General features: G+C 39.2%; 1 protein-coding gene across 1 annotated transcript in view; it reads left to right on the forward strand.

Moving 5' to 3' along the window:
* The first annotated feature begins 2,803 nt into the window (after positions 1 to 2,803).
* The window catches only part of PEX7 (peroxisomal biogenesis factor 7), an 88,279-nt gene continuing 69,166 nt past the window's right edge, over positions 2,804 to 21,916 (forward strand). The window contains exons 1-5 of the mRNA XM_079939708.1: positions 2,804 to 3,017; positions 4,932 to 4,989; positions 5,872 to 6,022; positions 14,883 to 14,960; positions 15,558 to 15,666. Coding sequence (XP_079795834.1) covers positions 2,888 to 3,017; positions 4,932 to 4,989; positions 5,872 to 6,022; positions 14,883 to 14,960; positions 15,558 to 15,666 — 526 coding nt within the window. The 5' untranslated portion in view covers positions 2,804 to 2,887. The remainder of the gene's footprint in view (positions 3,018 to 4,931; positions 4,990 to 5,871; positions 6,023 to 14,882; positions 14,961 to 15,557; positions 15,667 to 21,916) is intronic.

A 21,916-nucleotide genomic window follows, 5' to 3' on the forward strand; every position in this document is an offset into this window, starting at 1 on the left:
TACTTGAAGTGCCCATATATGTTTTACCCAGATTACCAAATTTTTAACATTTTAAACCACACTTGTTTTTATCTTTCTCTCTACTGTGCCTGTTTATATTATTTATTTTTTCTGCACCATTTGAAGAGTTATCCTTTTATAATTCCCTTTACCTCGTATTACTTCCTAAGTATTTCCTAAGAATAAGGGCATTCTCTTATGTAGCTACAGTACAGTCATCAAATTTGGGACACAAATGGATACAATAGTTTTTATCTAACTACCATTCATAGTTTTCAATTATCCCAATAAGGTGTGCATGACAGGCAGCAACTACATTCCTCAATCCTCTTGGCTGCACAGAACCTTAGAGATCAACCTGTTCAATATCTATAAACCTTTTCAAAGTTTTTTCCTTCGTGAGCTCCAGAAACATTACGATTTCATAAGCAATCAATCAGAAGTTAATATCAACATTAGAGAATGAGTGTAACCACACTGCATTCACATAATCTCAGCCTAAAAACAAAGAAAAGTACAATTTCAGGCTGGCCTTTGATGCAGAATTATAAATGTGCAATTCCTGTTTGGCTTTTGAAATATTTAGATTAGTTTATCTAATCCTGTTATAGTTTTAAAGACCTCCTGGCTAGAAACGATTGATTCAGTTGAAACCTTTCCCTTTTACATAGGAAGAAACAAGAATCTAGGGAAAGTGTATTACTGAAAAGTAAAGGGCAAATTGAGATTGAACCTCAGTATTCTTTGTCCTATAGCCTACTTGCCTTTAAAAGAGGAGTCTTCAAGTAATCAATCAAAAAACTCACGGGAAGGGCTTCCCTGGTGGCACAGTGGTTGGGGGTCTGCCTGCCAATGCAGGGGACACGGGTTCAATACCTGGTCTGGGAAGATCCCGCATGCTGCGGAGCAACTGAGCCCCATGCGCCACAGCTGCTGAGCCTGCGCTCTGGAGCCCGCGTGCCACAGCTGCTGATCCTGAGTGACGCAACTGCTGAGGCCCGTGCGCCTGGAGCCTGTGCCCTGCAACGGCAGGGGCCGCTGCGGTGAGCAGCCCGTGCACCGCGGCGAGGAGTGGCCCCCGCTCGCCGCAACTGGAGAGAGCCCACACGCAGCAGCGAAGACCCAACACAGACAAAATTTAAATAAATAAATAAATAAATAAATAAATAAAAACAACAACAAAGTACATTTCTAGTACTGGAATTTCAGACAGTCCTTAACAGGAAAAAACAGGTCACTGGTGGATCAGGGGGTAGGCGTGGGTTTGATTGAAAACGGGCACAAGGGAACTTTCAGGTTAGTTAGGCTCTGAAAATATACTACTAGGTTAGGCTCTCGTTAACTAGTTTTCCCTGAGACCAGGCCTTGTTAAGAAGAACCGAATGCGCTGGCTTATTTCAAAATGGTTCCTTTTCTCTTCCCCCTGCAGGAAGCACAAAGTGGTTTTTTCCCGATATTTACTGTGAGAAACTGGCTGGCCTCCTAGGCGTAAATCTCACAATACTGTAGAGCATGACTCTTTTCACCCCCATTACCATAATCTTTGTTTAAATTCTTATCTTTTGCTTGAACTATTGCTAAAGTCTTAACTGGCCTCCCCATTTCCAATCTGTTTTCCAGTTTGTGTTGCCAGAAGATCTTTTAAAATGAAAACTTGGTCATCTAATTTCTCACATTAGAAAACTTTGATGGTTCCCCATTGTTTACGTTACAGTATAAGTCAAATTCCCTTGGTATTGCACACAAGACTCTTCATGAACCAATACAATATTCTAGTCTCTCCGTCCAATACTCTTCACCATACCCCTTTCATCTGGGCAGGCTGATACCTGGCAGCCACAATCTCCTATGGGTCATGCTGTTTTAGGTCTCCTGTTATTCCTGCTCCTATAATGACCTCCACCTCCTTGTCTATTTAAAGAAAACCTTATCATCATTTACACAAACATTACTTGTTTTCTGAAGGTTTTTCTCCCATCCCCCATCTTCCAGCACTGACAATTCCTTTTAAAAATAGCCCCTATATATTTCTCATAGCATCTACAGTTTTTTGATTACACTTAACTGATGACACAAACTATATCTTATTGCATTTGAATCCCCAGTGCCTAGCACCGTCCTTTGTGTATAAAGTGGCCATATGACTAGGTTTGTACCTGTTGACCTGGCTTAATTATTAACTACACTCTCTTTTATTCTCAGAAGGGTCTTGTTTAGCAGATAAGCAATATATGGCCACCCTCTACATGGTATATGCCTGGTAAATATTTGAATGGATGAAGGAGCCTTCGTTTTCATCTCTGGCATCTGAGCACTTACTACTATACAATAAATATAGGAAGAATTTTTTAAAAATTTTAAGTTAGTTTCTTACGATGTTTTTTTGCCTTAGCTTGACTACCGCTGATTTAACTTTGCTTTAATTTACCTCGGGCAACACGGCGCTCAATTGCCTTCTGGACTCGCAGCACGGTTTCAGACTTTGCTGTAACTTGTCTCATTTTGTAATCATCAGCCACATTTCCTGATGCCAGTCTTTCAAAAGGTCAATAAATTAATAAAAGCCAGATATCCCGCAGTGGAGGCTGATATGTAAAAACAGAAGGTGTCAGAATCACCACCTAACTCTCAGAAATACTGCCCTCACGTCTACTTCGTCACAGCGGGCGCCAAGCATCTGTTTTGCCCAAGACAAAAATGGCCTCCGTCGGAGTCAATTCCCTTTCCTTTGCGGACCAATCGAAACCTAGCATTCAGGGCACCCAGTGTCCTCACTTCCGTCTCAGCTTCTAGGATCTCTAATTCTCTTAGCGAGTCCGGACCGGTCGCCTCCAACTCGGAAGGGCTTCGGCGGTTGGGGCGGCCAGGCACGCAGGCGGCGGGCGGGATGAGCGCGGCGCGTGGCGGAGCTGTGCGGACGCTGCGGGTGACCGGCCGCCACGGCTATGCAGCCGAGTTTTCCCCGTACTTGCCGGGCCGCCTGGCCTGCGCCACCGCGCAGCACTACGGCATCGCGGGTGAGGCCGGGCCGCGCTGAGCCGCCGGGGCGGGGGCGGGTTCCAGCTGAGCGCCAGCGCCCTCTGGTGGTCCAAAAGCACTTCCGACAGTAGACGGCGCCAGAAAAGAACACCAGGGGAAGCAGAGGAGGAACGCCTGGCTCCCTGACCGCCTTTGTCCAGGGTGGGGAGTTGGTTTAGAGTCGAGTCCATCATCTTTTCCAGTTACAGTGCGGAAGTAGCGTGTGGAAGATGCCTAGTGCCCCTAGTTCTTATGCCTTAGAGCGCACCGACACCATCGCCCCTAGTGACACACACCCCTCCAGGTACACGTGGCCCTGCGGAGAGCGGGCTGAACCTGTAGGGCCCCTTCTACCGGTCCGACGGGACCAACAGCTCTTGGAAGACGGTCTGCAGGGTCACCCCAGTACCCAATAATTGGACCACATTCCCCACAGGCTGCATTCCGGCTGTGCATCTTAAGGATGCTCCCGAGCAGACGCCAGGAGTTTCCCCGCAAGTGCCAACACGACATTGTTCACGTTCTTTTCTCGCTTTTTCTTGTCTCCGGAGGAATACAAACATTTGCAGGCAGTTAAGAGGTTCAGGTTAATGATCTCTGGTCCTGGACTAGGTTGAAAGGCGGGGTTCTATTCTTGACTTACGGGCTTTCTTTTAATTCATCTCGTAGCTGTTGTATACGCACTGAAGGTCTATGAAAAAATTCATTGCATAATGTCAGCTCTCGACAGGATTTTTTGTTGGGTCCTACAGTGATTTAGTGATTTCTGAAACTGAGAGGGAGAGAAATATTTGCCTTAATATTTTCACCATTAGCTTTTAGTGGTTGCAAATTCAGGTTTACAATACTTGCCTACCATTTAGGTTGAAGACTCGTGAGTTTGTAATGATATTTTAAATTAGATCCTTAAAAAAACGCCTTAACGTTTTTTTAAGTCAGTCATATTTAATAGTTTTCTTTCCTTCAACCCAAAAACAAATATAACTTTTAAAATATGCTGATCCTTTAGTAAAATAATTCCTCTTTGGTAGATAATGATATGTTGTGTTCAGCATTTTAGCACCAAGTACGTGGTGAGTTCCAGTAGGCATTTTGTTTTAAAATTCCATGCTGAATTTATTTTATTTTTTAAAGTATGGAACCAGTACTCTTTATTTATTTTATTTATTTTTTAAAAAATAAATTTATTTATTTATTTATTTTTGGCTGCGTTGGGTCTTCGTTGCTGTGCGCGGGCTTTCTTTAGTTGCACCAAGAGGGGGCTACTCTTTGTTGCAGTGCACAGGCTTCTCATTGCGGTGGCTTCTCTTGTGGAGCGTGGGCTCTAGGTGCACGGGCTGGGTAGTTGTGGCTTGCCGGCTCTAGAGCACAGGCTCAGTAGTTGTGGTGCACGGGCTTAGTTGTTCCGTGGCATGTGGGATCTTCCTGGACCAGGAATTGAACCAATGTCCCCTGCATTGGCAGGGAGATTCTTAACCAGTGTGCCACCAGGGAAGTCCCAGAAGGTATTGTAGATTTATTGTGAAGGCAGTGTGATGTAGAAGATACACAATCCCTGGGGTCTTTTAGCCTGAGGTTTCTCACCTGTAAATAGGGATGATAACACCTGTTTGGAAGGTTTGTGTGCCTGTCATCCTGCCTGGCCATAGAGTATGCACTTAAATATCTCTCCCCTGTTAGAGCTGTGTCTGGATTCCAAGCATAGGTGAGATGGTAAGCTTAATATTTAATTAAGCACAATGTAGAGAGAGAGACAGAAATGGAGAGCACGGTCCTGATCATTTTGTATACATGGCCTCAAGTAACTTGAAATTTGTGACTGTAAAATTAGGTACTCAGTACTTGATACCTCTTTGCCTTGACATGGTCCCCCAGCGGGTTCAACAGCATGACCTCAGCATTTTTCTCCTTAGGCTGTGGAACCCTGCTAATACTGGATCAAAATGAATCTGGGCTTAGGCTTTTTAGAAGGTAAGATGACTCTAACTATTAAACTTATATGTGTTCTCTGTTGCTTTTAAGACCTTAATAGAATTAGTTTTGAATCTTTGTGATCAATAAGATGTTTTAATTTGCCGTATAAAAGAACCTTCAGGATTTGCATAGTATAGAGCTTATTTTTGCCATGAACTTGTGATTATGTCACTTTTCTTCTAAAGCTCTTGTCTCTTAGTATTCACTTATACATTGTAAAACTTAAACATAAAAAAATGTGAGCTAGTTGGTATACTGTTTGACATTCCTATCTTTGCTTTCTTCTTAATGTACTTTAGCTTTACTCATTCAGGAGCTAATTATCCATTTTGTGGATTATCGCTTCTTTCCCTTTCTTCTTTCCATGCCTGTCTTGTCTGTGTGACTGTTAGACTCATTAACGTCTCCATCAGAGTTAGTCAAGGGTAGAGAAAGGAAAGGAAATTTCATCAGAAAATAACTACCTGCTGATAGCTCAGGTGAAAGATTTATGGGAAACACTGAAATTATTGATCTAAATTAGTACTTTCAAGTGCTTGTTCTTCCCTCCTATGAAACACAGAAAGCAGTGAGCACCCAGGTGTGGCAGCATGTCCTCATGTAAATGGTGCCGTATTTCTAGTTGGGAGCCCTGATTTTAACCTAGCTGTGCAGTTTTCTGGCTCTGTGACTGGGCTGTTCTTTTAAGCTCTCTGAAGTTGTTTCTGAATCTGGCAAGTGGCTGCTCTACGAATCTCCCATATTTGTGAAGCCCATGTGAGATAATGTGAGTTAAAATAGGTGATAAACTGTAAAAAAAAAAAAAAAAAGCAATGATTGTTATTTTATGTTCAGCTGCCTATGTAACTAGATTTTTTTGTTTTAATTTTCCTGGTGTAGCTTTGACTGGAACGATGGTTTGTTTGACGTGACCTGGAGTGAGAATAATGAGCATATCCTGGTCACCTGTAGTGGTGATGGCTCGTTACAGCTCTGGGACACTGCCAGAGCCACAGGGCCACTGCAGGTCTACAAGGAACACACTCAGGAGGTAGGAAGGGAATCTTTCTGGGCTGATTGTTTTTCTTTGGTTGAAATCCATTTGGGGGTGGAAACATGGGGAGATGTCTTCAGGGGACAAGAAGTTTAAGCTTTAGTGTTTCTTGTACATGTGTACATGTTAGATGTCACTTGTTATTTGATTATTCAAACATAAAGTACCTTTTAGCCTAAGGAGCTGGAAAAGAAGAAAAGGTCAGGCTTCTCATTAGTCAGTAAAAACGCCTCCGGCAGGAAGTATACCATGGCGCCGGTTCCTCCAGAGGCGCATTGCTTTCTTTACGCTGTAAGGAAGGATATGCCTCCATACGCTGCCTTAAGATAGAGGTAGGTGGACTTTTCACAGAGACATCGTAAGATTGCCTTTAGGACTTCACTATGATTCCTAAGGATTTTCAGAATATATGGAAGCAAGAGCTTGAAATACTGACTATAAGGCAGAGCTTACCGAAGAAGTTTAAAAACTAAATCTCTTACATGTGCTAGATATCGTGTGTGTGTATGGGTAGCATAGAGAATAGTTTGGCCTTCAGTCATATTAAAATACATATATACTTTTCATGAACATGATGGTAAAGACATTCTCTTTTGGTGTTTTACCTTAAATGTTTTAAGAATTTTCTCAAGGTAGCAATAGATGCTTCAAATGAAAACTTGCAAATTTACTTTCAAATTTGTGCCTGGCTCATGGAAAGACCTCAGTAAATGCTTATTAGGTGCAAGAATGTTAGTCTTTTGTAATAATAGACACATAATAGGTTATGTGAGGATTCTAGACATCATTTTTATAGTTCTAGCTATTAAAAATGAATATCTCTAAGATCTGACTGAAAATAATAGAAAATTTTAGTTCCTCCATTTCATTGTAAAGGAGGCTCTTTGAATAAATGTAGTTATAAATGATCGTGTTTTCATAGAACCACTGAATACCAAGACAACTTTGGTAAAGGAGGAACTTTAGTTTCAGCATGTTCAGTGCAAAAATCCCCACAAAGCAGCATGTCCAAAATTCAGACATTTTGGTACCTTCATGATTTTTGCCATTTTCTTATACCACTTAGATTATGATTAACTTAATGTTTTTCTTTCTTTTTTTTTCTCTTTTCTTTTTTTCTTTCTTTTTTAAAAATATTTTTCCTCTCAAAAGTTTTCTTTCTTTTTCTTAAATCTTTGGGCCTTGTATTGCTTATCTATATAAATTCTAGGGCTGTAGCTAACAAATCGTGAAATAATATATCCAGTTTTATTAAATGGTAGATACTGATTTAATGTTTTCCTTTAAATGAACTTTACGTAGTTATTTCACTTATTCTAAAACAGCACATATTCATGAAACCATGGAATTGATAGCTTAGTATGTACATTTATTTCATGTATGGTAAAATAAATTTATAACGAATAAAATAAAATGTATGTACCAGTTAAAATCATCTCTCGTACAACCAATGGTGTTTGTACTGCTACTACTCTGGAAAATACTGTTCGAGAATGTTCCGTCTGATGGTCACGCAGTCTTTACTTCAGCTCAGTGAAAGTGAATTTCACTATCTCATGTGATAATTTATTTGACTTTTTGATTGCTCTATTGGTTAGATAATTGCTCTCTTAGGCCTAAATCTACCTTCAATATCAACGAACCGTTGCTTCAAATTCCCTTCTCTGACATGGCGAGACCAAGTGCAGTCCCTCTTTTCCAGGAGACTCCTTGAAAATCGCTGTCATGCCCCCGTAAGTCTTCCCTCTTCCAGACTGTACATTTGTAGTTCTTTCGACCTGTCCTCAGGTTACACGGTCTCTATATCTTTCACCCTCCTGGTAAACTCCTTTGGGTGATCTCTTGTTTTACAGTGTTGCTTTTAATGTTGTAAAACCTGATTTATTCCAGAAATGTGTTTATTAGTGCTGAGCTTTATATGACTTCGCCACCATGATCTTGAGCCTCTGTTTCTGATGATATTACCTAACATGGCTGTGCATTTTCCTTAGCCACGTTGTAGTGCTGGGTTACTTTCAGTCCACTTGTAAAGATCTTTGTACTATTGTTAAACCAGTGGTTTACATCATTCTATAATTATGTAGCTGGTTTTTTGAACTGAAGACTTATTTATTGTTTGTTTTTTCAGACTGTTGTTCTAGGTTGTCCTTCCTCATTTTCTTGTCAAATGCAAATTTTTTTTTTTTTTTTTTTTTTGCGGTATGTGGGCCTCTCACTGTTGTGGCCTCTCCCGTCGCGGAGCACAGGCTCTGGACACGCAGGCTCAACGGCCATGGCTCACGGACCCAGCCGCTCTGCGGCATGTGGGATCTTCCCGGACCGGGACACGAACCCGTGTCCCCTGCATCGGCAGGCGGACTCTCAACCACTGCGCCACCAGGGAAGCCCTCAAATGCAATTTTAGATAAGCATTTTGTATCAGTTAGATGCCTTGGCTGTTACCATAAGAGAAAACCAAACTAAAAGTGCTTTCAACGATCCGAGTTTTTTTATTTCACATAACCAAGGATATGGAGCTGGGAATGGGTCCAGGTTTGTTTAATTTAGGCTTGGCAATGTCATCAGATACCCGGGTTTCTCCTGCCTTTCCGCTCTGCTCTCCTTGGTGGGTTTCTTTCTTCTAACGCTCCACAGAATTCCAGTTATCATCTCATCACATGCCCAGTCGTAACTCTGTCACTTGTGAGGGAAACAAGTCACCACTCATACTTTCATCTAAGTAAGATTCACCCCTGGGATGAGGAAAGGACAGAGCTTTTCCTGAAGGGCAAAACTGGGGTTCTGTGAGCAAGGAGAAAGGGAGATTGGTGGTTGGGGAGTCCCCATCACTATGTGCCACAATATTACTTCTTGTCTTTCTCACGATTGTTAGTAAAAGTTGAACCACACCAAGGCGGATGACGAGCAGAGAACTGTAGGACCCTCAGAAAGGTTGTCCTCCATGAGATTGTTAAAGAATTTCTGGTGATCAGTCTAAAGCTCAGTAGTATTATACCAAATATTTGGCATTTTTCATTAAAGAGAAATACAGCATTTATTTAAAGTTTGTCTCTTATACCAAATATGCAGAAACACTTAAAAGGATTGATTTAAGGTCAAATAGAGTTTTGAGGAGCTAATAAATATTTGTTGAATATTCAACAAATAGTGTTGAATGAAGTCCAACAGTCAGTTTTCAGATAGTCAGACAAGTACTTACTGAAGCAAAAAGGAAAATTCCAAGACCTAGATATATTTTAGGCCTTAAGGAATAAAGGTCCTGGTGAAATGAAAGAAAGAAAAACATGGAAGGTTTCCCTTTGCATGGCTTCTAAACTTAGCATCAAAGCAGGAATCGGATTCTTCTCTGTATTATTTAACTGCAGAGGCCATTATGTCTTTTGAGCCCCATAAAATGCCTTCAGCTTAGGCTGCTGCTGAATATATAATAAGAATGGAAGAATAAGAAAATTTTAAAAAGTTCAGCAAGAAGGAGAAAAAAGAGAGTAATTGAGAATTTTGTTTCTGACTTCATGGCTTATAGCACTGTGCTGTTGAGAGTGAGTTAAAAGTGACTTTAAAGATGACAGACTCAGTTTAATATTCATTTCAGCATCTAATTCTCAGTGTTGTTATTACAGTTTTTTAAAATAGTTAAAATTTGTCTTCATTGTCAAATAGTGAGGCTTATCAGTTTGCTGAAAAATTTTAAAAGATATTTGATCCATTTAAAGTTTTTGATCATGAATTTATAAATAAAGGTAAAGAATCAAGGCATTTATCCTGCTTTTCCTGTATGAATTTCACTGTGGGGTAATCAAATCGTTGGTGCAGAAATTTTCTTGTAATAGAATTCTACCTAGTAAATGTAGAAGGGATAATAGAATTAGAAAATCACCATTTAGTAGCCCCTAATGAAATAATGACCCTAGGCAAGGGTTATCTGTGGATGCTAAAACCATTAATTTAAAAGTGACCCATCTTATGAACAATCTTAGGATCACCAGAAGTGGATCAACCAGAAATTACACACCTCCTAATACAATAGAAAGCTAAAAAAAAGATTGAACTGAATCAATCAAACCTCTAGATCTAACTTCCAATTTAAAGAAAATAGGAAGGGTAGAGGAAAAAGTTGAACACCACCATGAGGAAACAATTAGCCAAATCCAGAATGTATTTAGAACATTCCATAGGACCAATAACTTTGTTTCTTCAACAAGTAAATGTCATTGGTGGGGTAGGGGGACCTGAACCAAGGTGGGAAAGGGAACTTTCCTAGATTAGAAATAACTTAAGAGACATAACAGCTAAGTATAAAATATGGATTTTGTTTGGATCCTATTCAGATAAACCAACTATAAAAGGACGTTTCTGAGACAATCAGGGAACTATGAATATGGACTGAGTATTAGACGATGTTAGGAACTGTTGTTAATCTAAGATGTGAAAATGGCCTTGTGCTCATGTAAAAGGTGAAGACATTCTTTCTCCTGAAGTATTTGTGAGTGAAATGGTCTGATGTTAAAATACTCCAGTAAGTAATGGAACAGATGAAACAGGATGGGTAAAATATTGATAATTATGGAAGGTATGTGATGGATACCTGGGGATTTATTATGCTATTCTCTCTACTCTTATGTGCATTTTAAAATATCTATAATGAAAAAAAATTTAAGTTTTACATTAAAAGAAATATGTAGCCCTTTCTTTTTTTTTCTTTTTTTTTTTTTGTGGTACACGGGCCTCTCACTGTTGCGGCCTCTCCCGTTGCAGAGCACAGGCTCCAGACGCACAGGCCCAACGGCCATGGCCCACGGGCCCAGCCGCTCCGCGGCATGTGGGATCCTCCCGGACCGGGGCACGAACCCGCATCCTCTGCATCGGCAGGCGGACTCCCAACCACTGCTCCACCAGGGAAGCCCTGTAGCCCTTTCTAATCGCTCAGTAATTAAAAGTCAGTGTCCCTTTCCTTTGTATTGATACAGATAAGTATGAACATTCTGGACACAGTTTTTATTTGATGATTTTTAATTAAATAGACCAACTTAAAAAGGGCAACACTGTACAGTAGATTAAAAATGAGCTCTTTGGGAATTGGATTCAGTAATAAAATTTGTCCTCCTCAAACTGTGGTTCTGATGAAGTTCAGATTTCATAAAGCAGCACAAAATATTCTTCAGTGTTTTTCGTTTTTCTTTGTGTAGTTTCCCAATTAATTTTCTTCAATTTTCTTTCTACCAAGAGTAATTTCATTAAGATAGGCCTTTAGAGGACCCTGCTTTTAAAGCATAGCTGCATATCTCTCTTCTTTTTATATTTCCCGTGTCCACTATTTGAGTGGGAGTGGAGGGGGGAATTGGGAATAGGGAAAATATGTAAGAGTAGACTAATGTGAGATGTGCTTTCTAGTCTCCCGCCCTTGTTATTATTTTCTAGTCTTCTTACTTTACATTATTTTTCTTAGTAGTTTTTAAAAAATCACAACCTGAAATTGTGTATTTATACTTACAGCCTATCTTCCCTTGCTAAAGTATAAGACCCATGAAGGCTGGGGCTTTTATCTGTCTTGTCTAACACTATACTCTCCCTCCCACATGCCTTGTTCATAGTAAGTGCTTAATAAATATGTATTGAATAGTTATGTGACTTGAGGTTGGGATAATGGAATCTAGTCATCCTTTTTCAGCTGCCTCCCAAACATCTCTCTGGTTGTAAACTTTTTTTCAGGGCTTGAGGTTAATGCCCAAACCCTGTTCTTCCTAGACTTTTCCACTTGACTGTCAGGCTGTCACCGCAAACTCACTGTGTCTAAAATTACACATTATCTCCCTTCCTCCAGTCGTCCAGCTTTGTTAATGCCACCGTCACTGACAGTTCTGAGGCACAAAACCTTGGTGTTATCTTGCAGTCGTTCACTAGTCCTATAATCCCTAGGGTGCTTTATGTCCCCGTTTATGTCTTTGGGGGAGTTTCTGGTCACTATTTTCACCTCTGCTTTCTGCTGTTGACATTTTAGCCAGCCCTCAGGGCCCTGCTAGGATACCTCTCTTCTGGGCATCAAGCTGAATTTTCCATCCCTCCAGCTTTTGTATTTATGGTCTACAGTTTTCATTTTTGTGTTTTAAACACAATATCCTGGCTTATACTGTTAGTTTCTTTCCCATGTCCTAGTATATTAAACACAGTAAAACAAACAAACAAAAAGTATATGTTGATTGAGTCACCTTTATTTCCTTCTTTTTTATCCCATTTTTAACCTCACCATGTATGTCCTATGCTTGATTTTGTCCTAGACCCTGGTGCTTGCCACTTTGTTATGAATCACATAGAAGAGCTGGCAGCAGCCCTGGTATCAGCATAGTTTTCTTACGTCGTGTCTCTTGTTCTCACTGGGGCTGGGTTCTCTCTGAGCCCGCGGAGGCTCTTGCAGTTTTAAAAGGTGAGAAGTTGTCAGGTTTCAAGTCCTCTGTCATGTTGGAAATGTGTAGAGGCAGAGGAGTCTGAGCTAATGATGTTATCTTTTAATTGTATTTGTTCAGTTATCCTCTAAAATGAAAACAGTAGCTCTTTATAACTACTTAGCAACAGCACAGGTTGTGGAGATAAATTTGGTTGGTTAAATCATTTTAACTCAGTTTCTTGAGTGCCTGTTAGATTGCAATGAGCATGAACAAGATGGTTCTGTTTATGATGGTTCTTCCAGAATATAGCGGGTGCGGCAGTTATTTAACACTGAATTCAGTGACGCATGGTGCATGCTGAACTAGGAGTAGGTGCAAGATGCTGTGGAGTGCACAGAAGGCAGCATCTGACGCCTCGATGCCTGAGGGCTTCATCAGGGAGGCTTACTTCACAGAAGATTTAAAGGGGCTGAGTCTTGACAGATGAGCGGGGGTTCACCAAGTAGATAGATAGGTAGGGGCTTTAACATGGGTATGGATAATTCATGAAAACAAAATGCAATCAGTCTGGGCCCAAATGGAGCTCCAGTGAAGGGTGATACCAACAAGGGCAGGGTTTTATTTCCTTAATATCACAGTGCAAGGTCACTGAAAAGTTCCATTTTAAAGCGCCGTCATGCAACATATTGTAGAGATAGCCTAGCATCATGATTAAGGTGGACTCTGCGATTAGGCTGCCCAGGTTCAGACTTCAGCTCTGCAGCTTACCAGCTGTGGGAATTTGGACAAGTTACTTAACCTCTTTGGGCCTTGGCACGGTATCTACTGCACAGAAGTGAAGATGAAATGAGATAAAATATGTAAAGTGCTTATGACAACATCTGGCAAACAGTAGGTGCTCAATAAAGATTTCCTATTGTGGTTATTTTTGACTGTTCACATCAGCTTGGAGCAGGGGTTGGCCAGTTAGTACTCGTGGGCCAAAGCCAAATCCAGCCCACTCTCTGATTTGTAAAGTTTTATTGGAACACAGCCATGCCCATTTATTAAGTATCATCTGTGGCTACTTGGTGCTCTACAAGGCTGAGTTTAGTAGTTGTGACAGAGACCAAATGGCCCATAGTATATTTATTATGAATAGAATAAATATATTAATATAGTTATTATATAAATATTTAAGGCCTAAAATATTTATATGGCCCTTTACAGAAGAAACTTGCTGAGCCCTGGCCTAGAGGGTAAAATCAACCTCTTTAGGTCTCAAGCTCTTCCCTGATTGCTTCCGAGCCTGCCTTTTTCCATCCATAACTGACAGATGGCTGCAGCAGCACTTTGGATTTTGCTGACCTTTCTGTATACTTTATGAGCTACTCTCTGTTGCTGGATCATGATTTCTTTAGTGTTCCAGCTGCTTTTCTCTCTTGTGCAAGAATATGGGCCGCAGCAGGGCCAGAACTGGGTGGTGAAACACTCACCTTAGCACATAATTTAAGTACATAATTTAAGGGGGCCCCAAAAGCTCAGTAGTCAAGATAAATAATCTCTTAATGCAGTATTTAAAAAATCAAAATTAATGTAAGAAAAATCTACGATGAACAAAATATCAAAGTTTTAAGTAAGGACATAATCGGTATTACCAATTATTTTTTGTTTTAAACTCAGGTTCCAACATGGCTAGGCATAGCACTAGGCAGCAGAGAACAGGGAATCCATACTTAAGCCACAACAAACCCCAGACAGTCATGCTTTCTGCATAAATATGGTAGAGTTTTTAGAATCAAAATAACCTGCTGGCTGATCACATTTAATGGCATACTCAGGTCCATGGCAGGACTACTTTTGTAAAGTTTAATTATACACATATTTGGTTGAACTTAGCTTCCAGTAGTGATCTGTATATAATCCGTTGTATCAAATAACAGAGTTAAAAGTATTTCCATAAGTTTTCATATAATTCATTTGAAGTGGTTTACTGAGAGCAGCATTGGATAACTAAAGCTGTTTACCAAGAGATCTGAAAGTATCACGTCATTCCGATAAGCTTTTTCAAAGAAAGACCAGAAAGGGATATTAATTGAATTTTAATGCTTTCTGATAAACATTGACCTGGCAAGCTTTTTTAGATGACTAACTTTCTAATCTGCTCTGACATTTCTTCAGGGTGCTGCAAACAGGGGTTTGTTGGTAGGTTTAAAAATATGTATAATTTGTTTTAGTGAAGAAGGTTTTGGAAATATTCTGTAGGATCCTGCTAAAGTAGAATGGAGTCTTATCTGTTAAGGGTAAGGCTGGAGGAACGGACAAGATGACCTTTCCCTTTCTCAGACACCATATTGAGATTTGCAGGACTTTATTTGATGTTTCAACGAAGTGAATTAGTTGTTCTAACTGGCTGTCACTGTTACAAACAGTTAAATGTAATATTGAACTTGATGCTCTTTTGCATTCTAAATGACACTTTAAAATGTTTTTAGGTGTACAGTGTTGATTGGAGTCAAACCAGATGTGAACAGCTTGTGGTGTCTGGCTCGTGGGATCAAACTATCAAACTGGTATGTCCACATTACTGTATTTAAAACCAAATATTCCCTTCCTCAAAGCTTCCACTGAAGTTTTTTCTTTTCTGGAACATACTTCTATTGCTTTTCAGTTAGGCAGTTAATTTTCTTTTCAAAAAATACACTAAAGCATTTATTAGAATTTAAAATTTTCTAATCTTCTAGCTATAAACTGATAATTAGCTCAGTGTTGATTATTTTGGCCCCTTAAATATCATCTTGCTTTATATAAAAATAGACTTTTGGGCTTCCCTGGTGGCGCAGTGGTTGAGAGTCCGCCTGCCAATGCAGGGGACACGGGTTCGTGCCCCGGTCCGGGAGGATCCCATATGCCGCGCAGCGGCTGGGCCCGTGAGCCATGGCCACTGAGCCTGCGCATCGGAGCCTGTGCTCCGCAACAGGAGAGGCCACAACAGTGAGAGGCCTGCGTACCGCAAAAAAAAAAAAAAAAAAAAAAAAAAAAAAAAGACTTTAAAGAAATCCTTGAGATATATATGTATACTGTGTGTGTATGTAGATACATATATATGGTAATATAAAGCATGATGAATTTGCCTCTGTTAGGTAACTGATCTGTTCATTTGTTTGTAGTGGGACCCAACTGTTGGAAAGTCTCTGTGCACCTTTAGCGGCCATGAAAGTGTCATTTATAGCACGATCTGGTCGCCCCACATCCCTGGTTGCTTTGCTTCAGCCTCAGGTAAAGAATTCATTTACCAAAAGCGTTATTTGTAGGGAATGGTGGCCTCACTTTCCCCAGTAGGTGGCACTGTGTACCTTAGATTTGGAGAAGAAAAGGGACTGCATTCCTATTTGAACTCTTGAGACTCTTTCATTCTTTCTCAGTCTCTAGGTAAGAATTAGCCTGGGCTGCTTCTAAACCTTTGACTTAACGTGTGCCTTTTTGGTGAGGTGAGAGGTAAGGGACAAAGTGAGGGCTTTGGCATCAGACTTGATTGAATTTGGAAACTCTCTTCAGTGGCCGATTGTGGGGCGTCAGGGTGATGCGATGGGTTTTCGCATCAGTAATATGGGGCTAAGAATGTCTAACTTATGGGGTTGTTGTCAGCATGAAATAAGGAAACATGTAAAATGTCTAGCACACAGTCAACCTCCTTTGCTTGATATTTACCCTCTTTTTAGGGATAGTCTCTTTAATTCATTGCCACTAAGCCATAGCAAGAATATGTTTGGTATGATCTTTTTTCCTAACTGTTTACTTTTGATTCATGTCAGCAATTCTAAGATAAAGCAGATACTTACATTTATATGTCTCTATGTTTTTTGTAGAGAAAAGTCATTTTATAGAAATTTAAAATTACACTTTGTACTGTTTGCATAAGGATTTACAAATTTGGTTTGTTGGCCGATTCCTAAATCATGTATAATCTGAACAATCTACTTTATATATAATTTGAAGAGAAACATTGCACAGTTTCTCTGCAGTGCCATTTAAAACAGCTTGGTCCACCTGCCAAATGGTCATTTAAATAGCTGTCCTCATCTTCACTCGCCCCTGGCTGCTCTGGAGTGGGTCTCCCCTGGCCATTGACCTTCTCACACCCTGTAACCCTGCCGTCACAGCTCTTGTACTTTCCTCCTCTTACCTTTTCTTTCTGCCAGTCTATCCTGTCACCCTTCTGTTGTCCTGACTTTACATGAGCAAGTTCAGTGGAAGGGTCCTTCCGTAAGGTGATGGGGAGTAGAAGCTGAGATAACAAGAATAACACTCCCTTCTTCCCATGGTTAGAAGGTAGAATCATTCCCAGTGGGGAAACAGTATGTTGGAAGGCATTTAGAGGTTATATTCATGTGGTTAAGGATATGGAATATTAATTCTCAGTGATATTATAATATCTGCCACAGTATGACTTTTCATACTGTGAATTTTATAAGCACAACTATTAATGAATAAGTATGGTTAATTAATGATTAATTAATGATTAATGGTCTGTCTTAGGCAGATCATAACCAGTTATAAATCTTTCAAAGTTGGGAACCAGTCTAGCTCCTTTTATTAGCTACTGAACTGCTTTGCTTAGATGGCTTTATTTTTGGTTGCTTTATCAGAACAAAGGTTGAGTAACAGTTATAAGAATGTGTTAATTAATCATAAATATTTGTGGTGATTGACAAGATAATATCAGCTCTTTATTTCTTGCTTCTTTTATAACTTTCAAAAAATAAATTTATGAAGAGAAAACAGAAATGGTATCTCGATAATTCCTGTTTGAGCATATACGTAGTAAAGAAATGCAGACAAAACAGAAACATGCCAAGTAAAAGTAAGTGCTCATTCCCCTCCTCCTATAGAACTACTGTTAACATTTGCTTGTATTCCTCCATAAAAATTCTTATGCTCATTCCAGAATATATGTTCAAAAAATTAAAAATATTAATGGGGAATATTCTTCAGGAAAAAGTCAGATATCTTTAAAGGCTGAATTTGCTTAGTGATGTTAGGTTTTACATGCTTATAGGTATAAAACTTTTGTTGTTGTTGAAATTGTACAGGAAAATAATTTTGCAATTTTGAGTCAGAAAATCTCCTGTCCCAAATTCATTTTCCCCACTGAAAACATTGTTATTATAAAACAATTTTTGATTGTGGAGATTTCTTAGTAATTACAGCTGAATTGAGTGAATCATACCACCATTCAGAAAGAGTTCTTAGACTATAGGTTTAAATACACTTGATGGAAGAGAACATCTCCCAATTATATATTATGAATTATACATATGCATTTATATTATATATTTAAGTTTATAAAATTAAAACAAATCTAAAGTAGAAAAAGAGGTACAACAGGTTTCTTTTATTTGATATACCACCAATAAACATTTGTCTAAAGAAAGATTTCTGATACTATTTCCTTCCTAAAAGCTCTGATACCTTAAAATATATTGCTTCACTTTTCTTTTAGATAATTTGTATAATGTATTGAGGGCCATTAAAGCTGTAAAAAGCGTAGAAATAAAACAAAGGTGAGCAATTTAATTGGTGTAAGCAAGGGCAGAGTTTCTTTTCTAAGGCTGCCTTTTTGAGTCACTTTCATTTGCCTCAGAAGACACATACTGGGAAGGAGAAACTGGTATCTGCTCAGGGTATTCCAATGTAAGGAATGATTCAGTTAGACCGTTTGGGAAAATGTATGCATAAATATAATATATATGACACTTGTTATTTTCCAATGTGTTTATTTCAGGGCAGCAACACCTTATAGATTAGACAAAACAATAACAACTTTCCCGGTCTAGATGATGTCAGTTTATTCTGACAATGAGAATGCTGATAGTGTCAAGGCAACAGTTATTTTAAGGTTTGGACCTTGAAATGGTGAATGGATGTGTCTCCTCCATCTGTTAGAGGTTTGCCAATTCCATGAATGAAAAATTACAACTAATTGTTGTTTTGATTTGTGTATTTGATTACTAGGACTAGTGAACACATTCAGTATGTCAACTGGCTGCAGTAGTAGTTCTTTTGTGAGTCACCTATTCATGTCTTTGGCCTGTTTTGCTACTGAGAGCTGTTTGTTGTTGTTTTTCTGTATTGATGTATGAGCTCTTTTTTTTTTTTGCGATACGCGGGCCCCTCACTGTTGTGGCCTCTCCCGTTGAGGAGCACAGGCTCCGGACGCGCAGGTTCAGCAACCATGGCTCATGGGCCCAGCCGCTCCGCGGCATGTGGGATCTTCCTGGACTGGGGCACGAACCCATGTCTCCCCTGCATCGGCAGACGGACTCTCAACAACTGCACCACCAGGGAAGCCCTGAGCTCTTTTTATATTTAGGAATTAGTTCTCTGTATCTTACGTCTGTTACAAATATTTTCCCAATTTTTTTCTGTCCTTTAACCTATTTATTATATTTTAATTTTTACTGTATAAGCATTGAAACTTTTTGGTAGTCAAAACTATCAATTTTTTGCTTGATAGGTTTCTGACTTTCATTTAGGATGAATAAGGAGTTGGCTCAGTGAAAAGTGGGAGGCCTTAGATGGCATAGCAAGAGAGAACATTCCAAGCAGAGTAGTATATTCAAAATTAAGAACTTGATGTGTTTGAGAAATTGAAAGAGGGCCAGAGGCACTGTTGCCTAAGAGGAAAAGGGGTAGCAAAAATGAGGTCAGGATCACAGGCAGGGGCCCAGATCATGCCTTGTGGGCTGGATTCAAGACTCTGGATTTTATCCTATGGACAGTGGGAAGACATTGAAGAGGTTTAAGCCTGGGAGTGATATGATTAGGCTTGCATTTTTAAAAACCCATTTTGGCTGTTGTGTAGAGAATAGTTTGGAGGTGAGCCAGAGTGGTTGCAGAGAAACAATTAAGAGAGAGATGAAGGCATGGATAAGGATAGTGGCAGAAGGGATGGAATAAAGTAGGCTGATTTGAGTGGTATTTCGAGATGATTTTATAAGATGTGGAAGAGGTGGGAGAGGGATGAATAAAGCATAAGTCCTAGATTCTTGGCAAGGACAAATTCATGGATGGTAATGTCATAACTGAGATAAGAAATACATTTGCAAACGAAGATCTTGAGTTAGTTTTAGAGCACGTTGAGCCTGTGGGATACACATGTGGGGTTGTCAATAGCACGTGGAGTTTGGAGCTGAGAAATCAGGCCTTATGAATAAAAATTGTGTCGTTGGCTCATAAATGGGATCTAAAGCCATTGCAGTACATCAGAGCACCCAGGAAAGACTAAATAGAAGAAAGCTTAGAATAGAGCACAAGTTGGCAAACTATTGCCCTCAAATCAAATGACCCACTGACAGTTTGGGTAAAGTTTTATTGGAACACGGTCATGCGCATTCATTTATATATTGTCTGTCTATGTCTGTTTTCATGCTATAGTGGCAGAGTTGAGTAGTTATGACAGAGACTGAATGACCCTCAAAGCCAAAAATACTTACAGTTGGGCTCGTTACAGAAAATGTTTGCTGACCCAGGTATAAGTCTCATTTGAGGGGAGATAAAGGGATGGAAGGTCTTTTGCACAGTGTGGTTATTTAGGGGAGGAGAGAAGGCACAGTAGCAGGGGAGGGGAAGAGTACTTCCTGTATTGTCTCCTTGTTTCATTATCTAGCATCTGAAGATAGGCAATTGGTAGGATAATTGCTCCTTTCTTGCTAATAAGCTAAATCAATGCCCTGAGATGTTGAATCATGTTGAGTGGGTTCCACAGGAAATATAATATCACAGAAATCCTTTCTATTTGTTATGTTTTTTAATTCTAAAACTTAAAAATGACCAAATGTCCCTGAATTCTGAAGTATGACTAGGTTGGAGAACCTCAGAAGTGGAAACCTCCAGGTAAATTGTGAACAGACAAATATGTCCCATTTAGATTAAGCAATTTTTTTAGATCCTAAGATAATAGTGAATTATAATAACTTCTGTGTGTAGAGGTTCAGTTAACTCAGAAAATGTTTTGTTTGCTGATTAAAATTAATAGTATTTTCTAGAATGAAGAAAGGTACACTGATAAAATTATTCCTACTATTTTTAAAATTTCTAAGTTGTAGTTTCTCAGTCCATAATTTGAACCAAATCTTTTCTGAAATATCAAGTCTTTGGGGATGGGACCAGTAATATACTTTTCCTTGTCACATTTCCTTTTCCAAGCCTAAATTTCTTCTTTGAGTTTTTTCAGTCTTTCTGTGGCACAACTAGCCATAAGGCTGGGTGTGTATTAAGTAAATGATAGCAATATTAACACACTTGTTTGAATTAACTAACCCTTTAGCCTGCATATATAACTTGAGTTAGTCATTTTTATGCTTTTAATGGAAATGCTAATGAGTTTCATGTTGATAGTGAATCAGATCTGCAAGATGACTGCAGTTAAGCATAATGGTTATAATTTGACCATTTTATAATTTTACTATTGGTGAAAAGCCCTAATACAGAGACTGTTAGTACAAGTTCAATTAAAATTCTTGTAAGGATGTGAATTAGTTTGACATTAACATCATATTCTTAGTGTAGGGATGCCCTTTGGTCTTATATTCTACAGTTTCAAAGTATTCGCCTCAAACTCTGGAAGGAATTAGTGGTGTAGAATAGATCCATCTTCAGAATGAACTGAAACATACTTCTCTTCTAGTGAAGCAGAGAAGGCATGTCTGCTAGGAGCTCTAATTGGTAGCATTTGTAATAAACTAGAATTAATAATGAGTATAATTTAGAAAAGTATTAATAAATAAAACCGTAAATTACTGATACATTTTAAAAAATTCCTTTACCTTACTATTGCATGTAATTTTATTAATTTGTATTATTATTTAAGGCCCCCAAATTATCTTTGTTTTTAATTGTTCTTTTACTGACCATGACCAAAGGTAAAATCTGATAGCGACAAAGTCAGGCAGGGGGAACCTACAAGATGGCGGAGGAGTAAGACGTGGAGATCACCTTCCTCCCCACAAATACATCAAAAATACATCTACATGTGGAACAGCTCCTACAGAATACCTACTGAATGCTGGCAGAAGACCTCAGACTCCCCAAAAGATGCCTGAGGGCAACCTACATGCAGAGGCGGGGCCAAAACCAAAGTTGAACCCCAGGAGCTGTGCGAACAAAGAAGAGAAAGGGAAATTTCTCTGGGCAACCACAGGAGCAGCGAGTTAAATCCCCACAATCAACTTGATGTACCCAGCATCTGTGGAATGCCTGAATAGACAACAAATCATCCCAAAATTGAGGCAGTGGATTTTGGGAGCAACTGTAGACTTGGGGTTTGCTGTCTGTGACTGATTTGTTTTTGATTTTTATGTTTATCTTAGTATAGTTTTTAGCACTTGTTATCATTGGTGGATTTGTTTATTGGTTTGGTTGCTCTCTTTTTTTTCATTATTTTTATTTTAATAATTATTTTTTAATTTTTTTTTCTTTCTTTCTTTCTTTTTTCTCCCTTTTCTTCTTTTTAAAAAATATTTATTTG

This window comes from Stenella coeruleoalba (genome assembly GCF_951394435.1).
Source record: "Stenella coeruleoalba genome assembly, chromosome: 12".
Classification (NCBI taxonomy): Eukaryota; Metazoa; Chordata; class Mammalia; order Artiodactyla; family Delphinidae; genus Stenella; species Stenella coeruleoalba.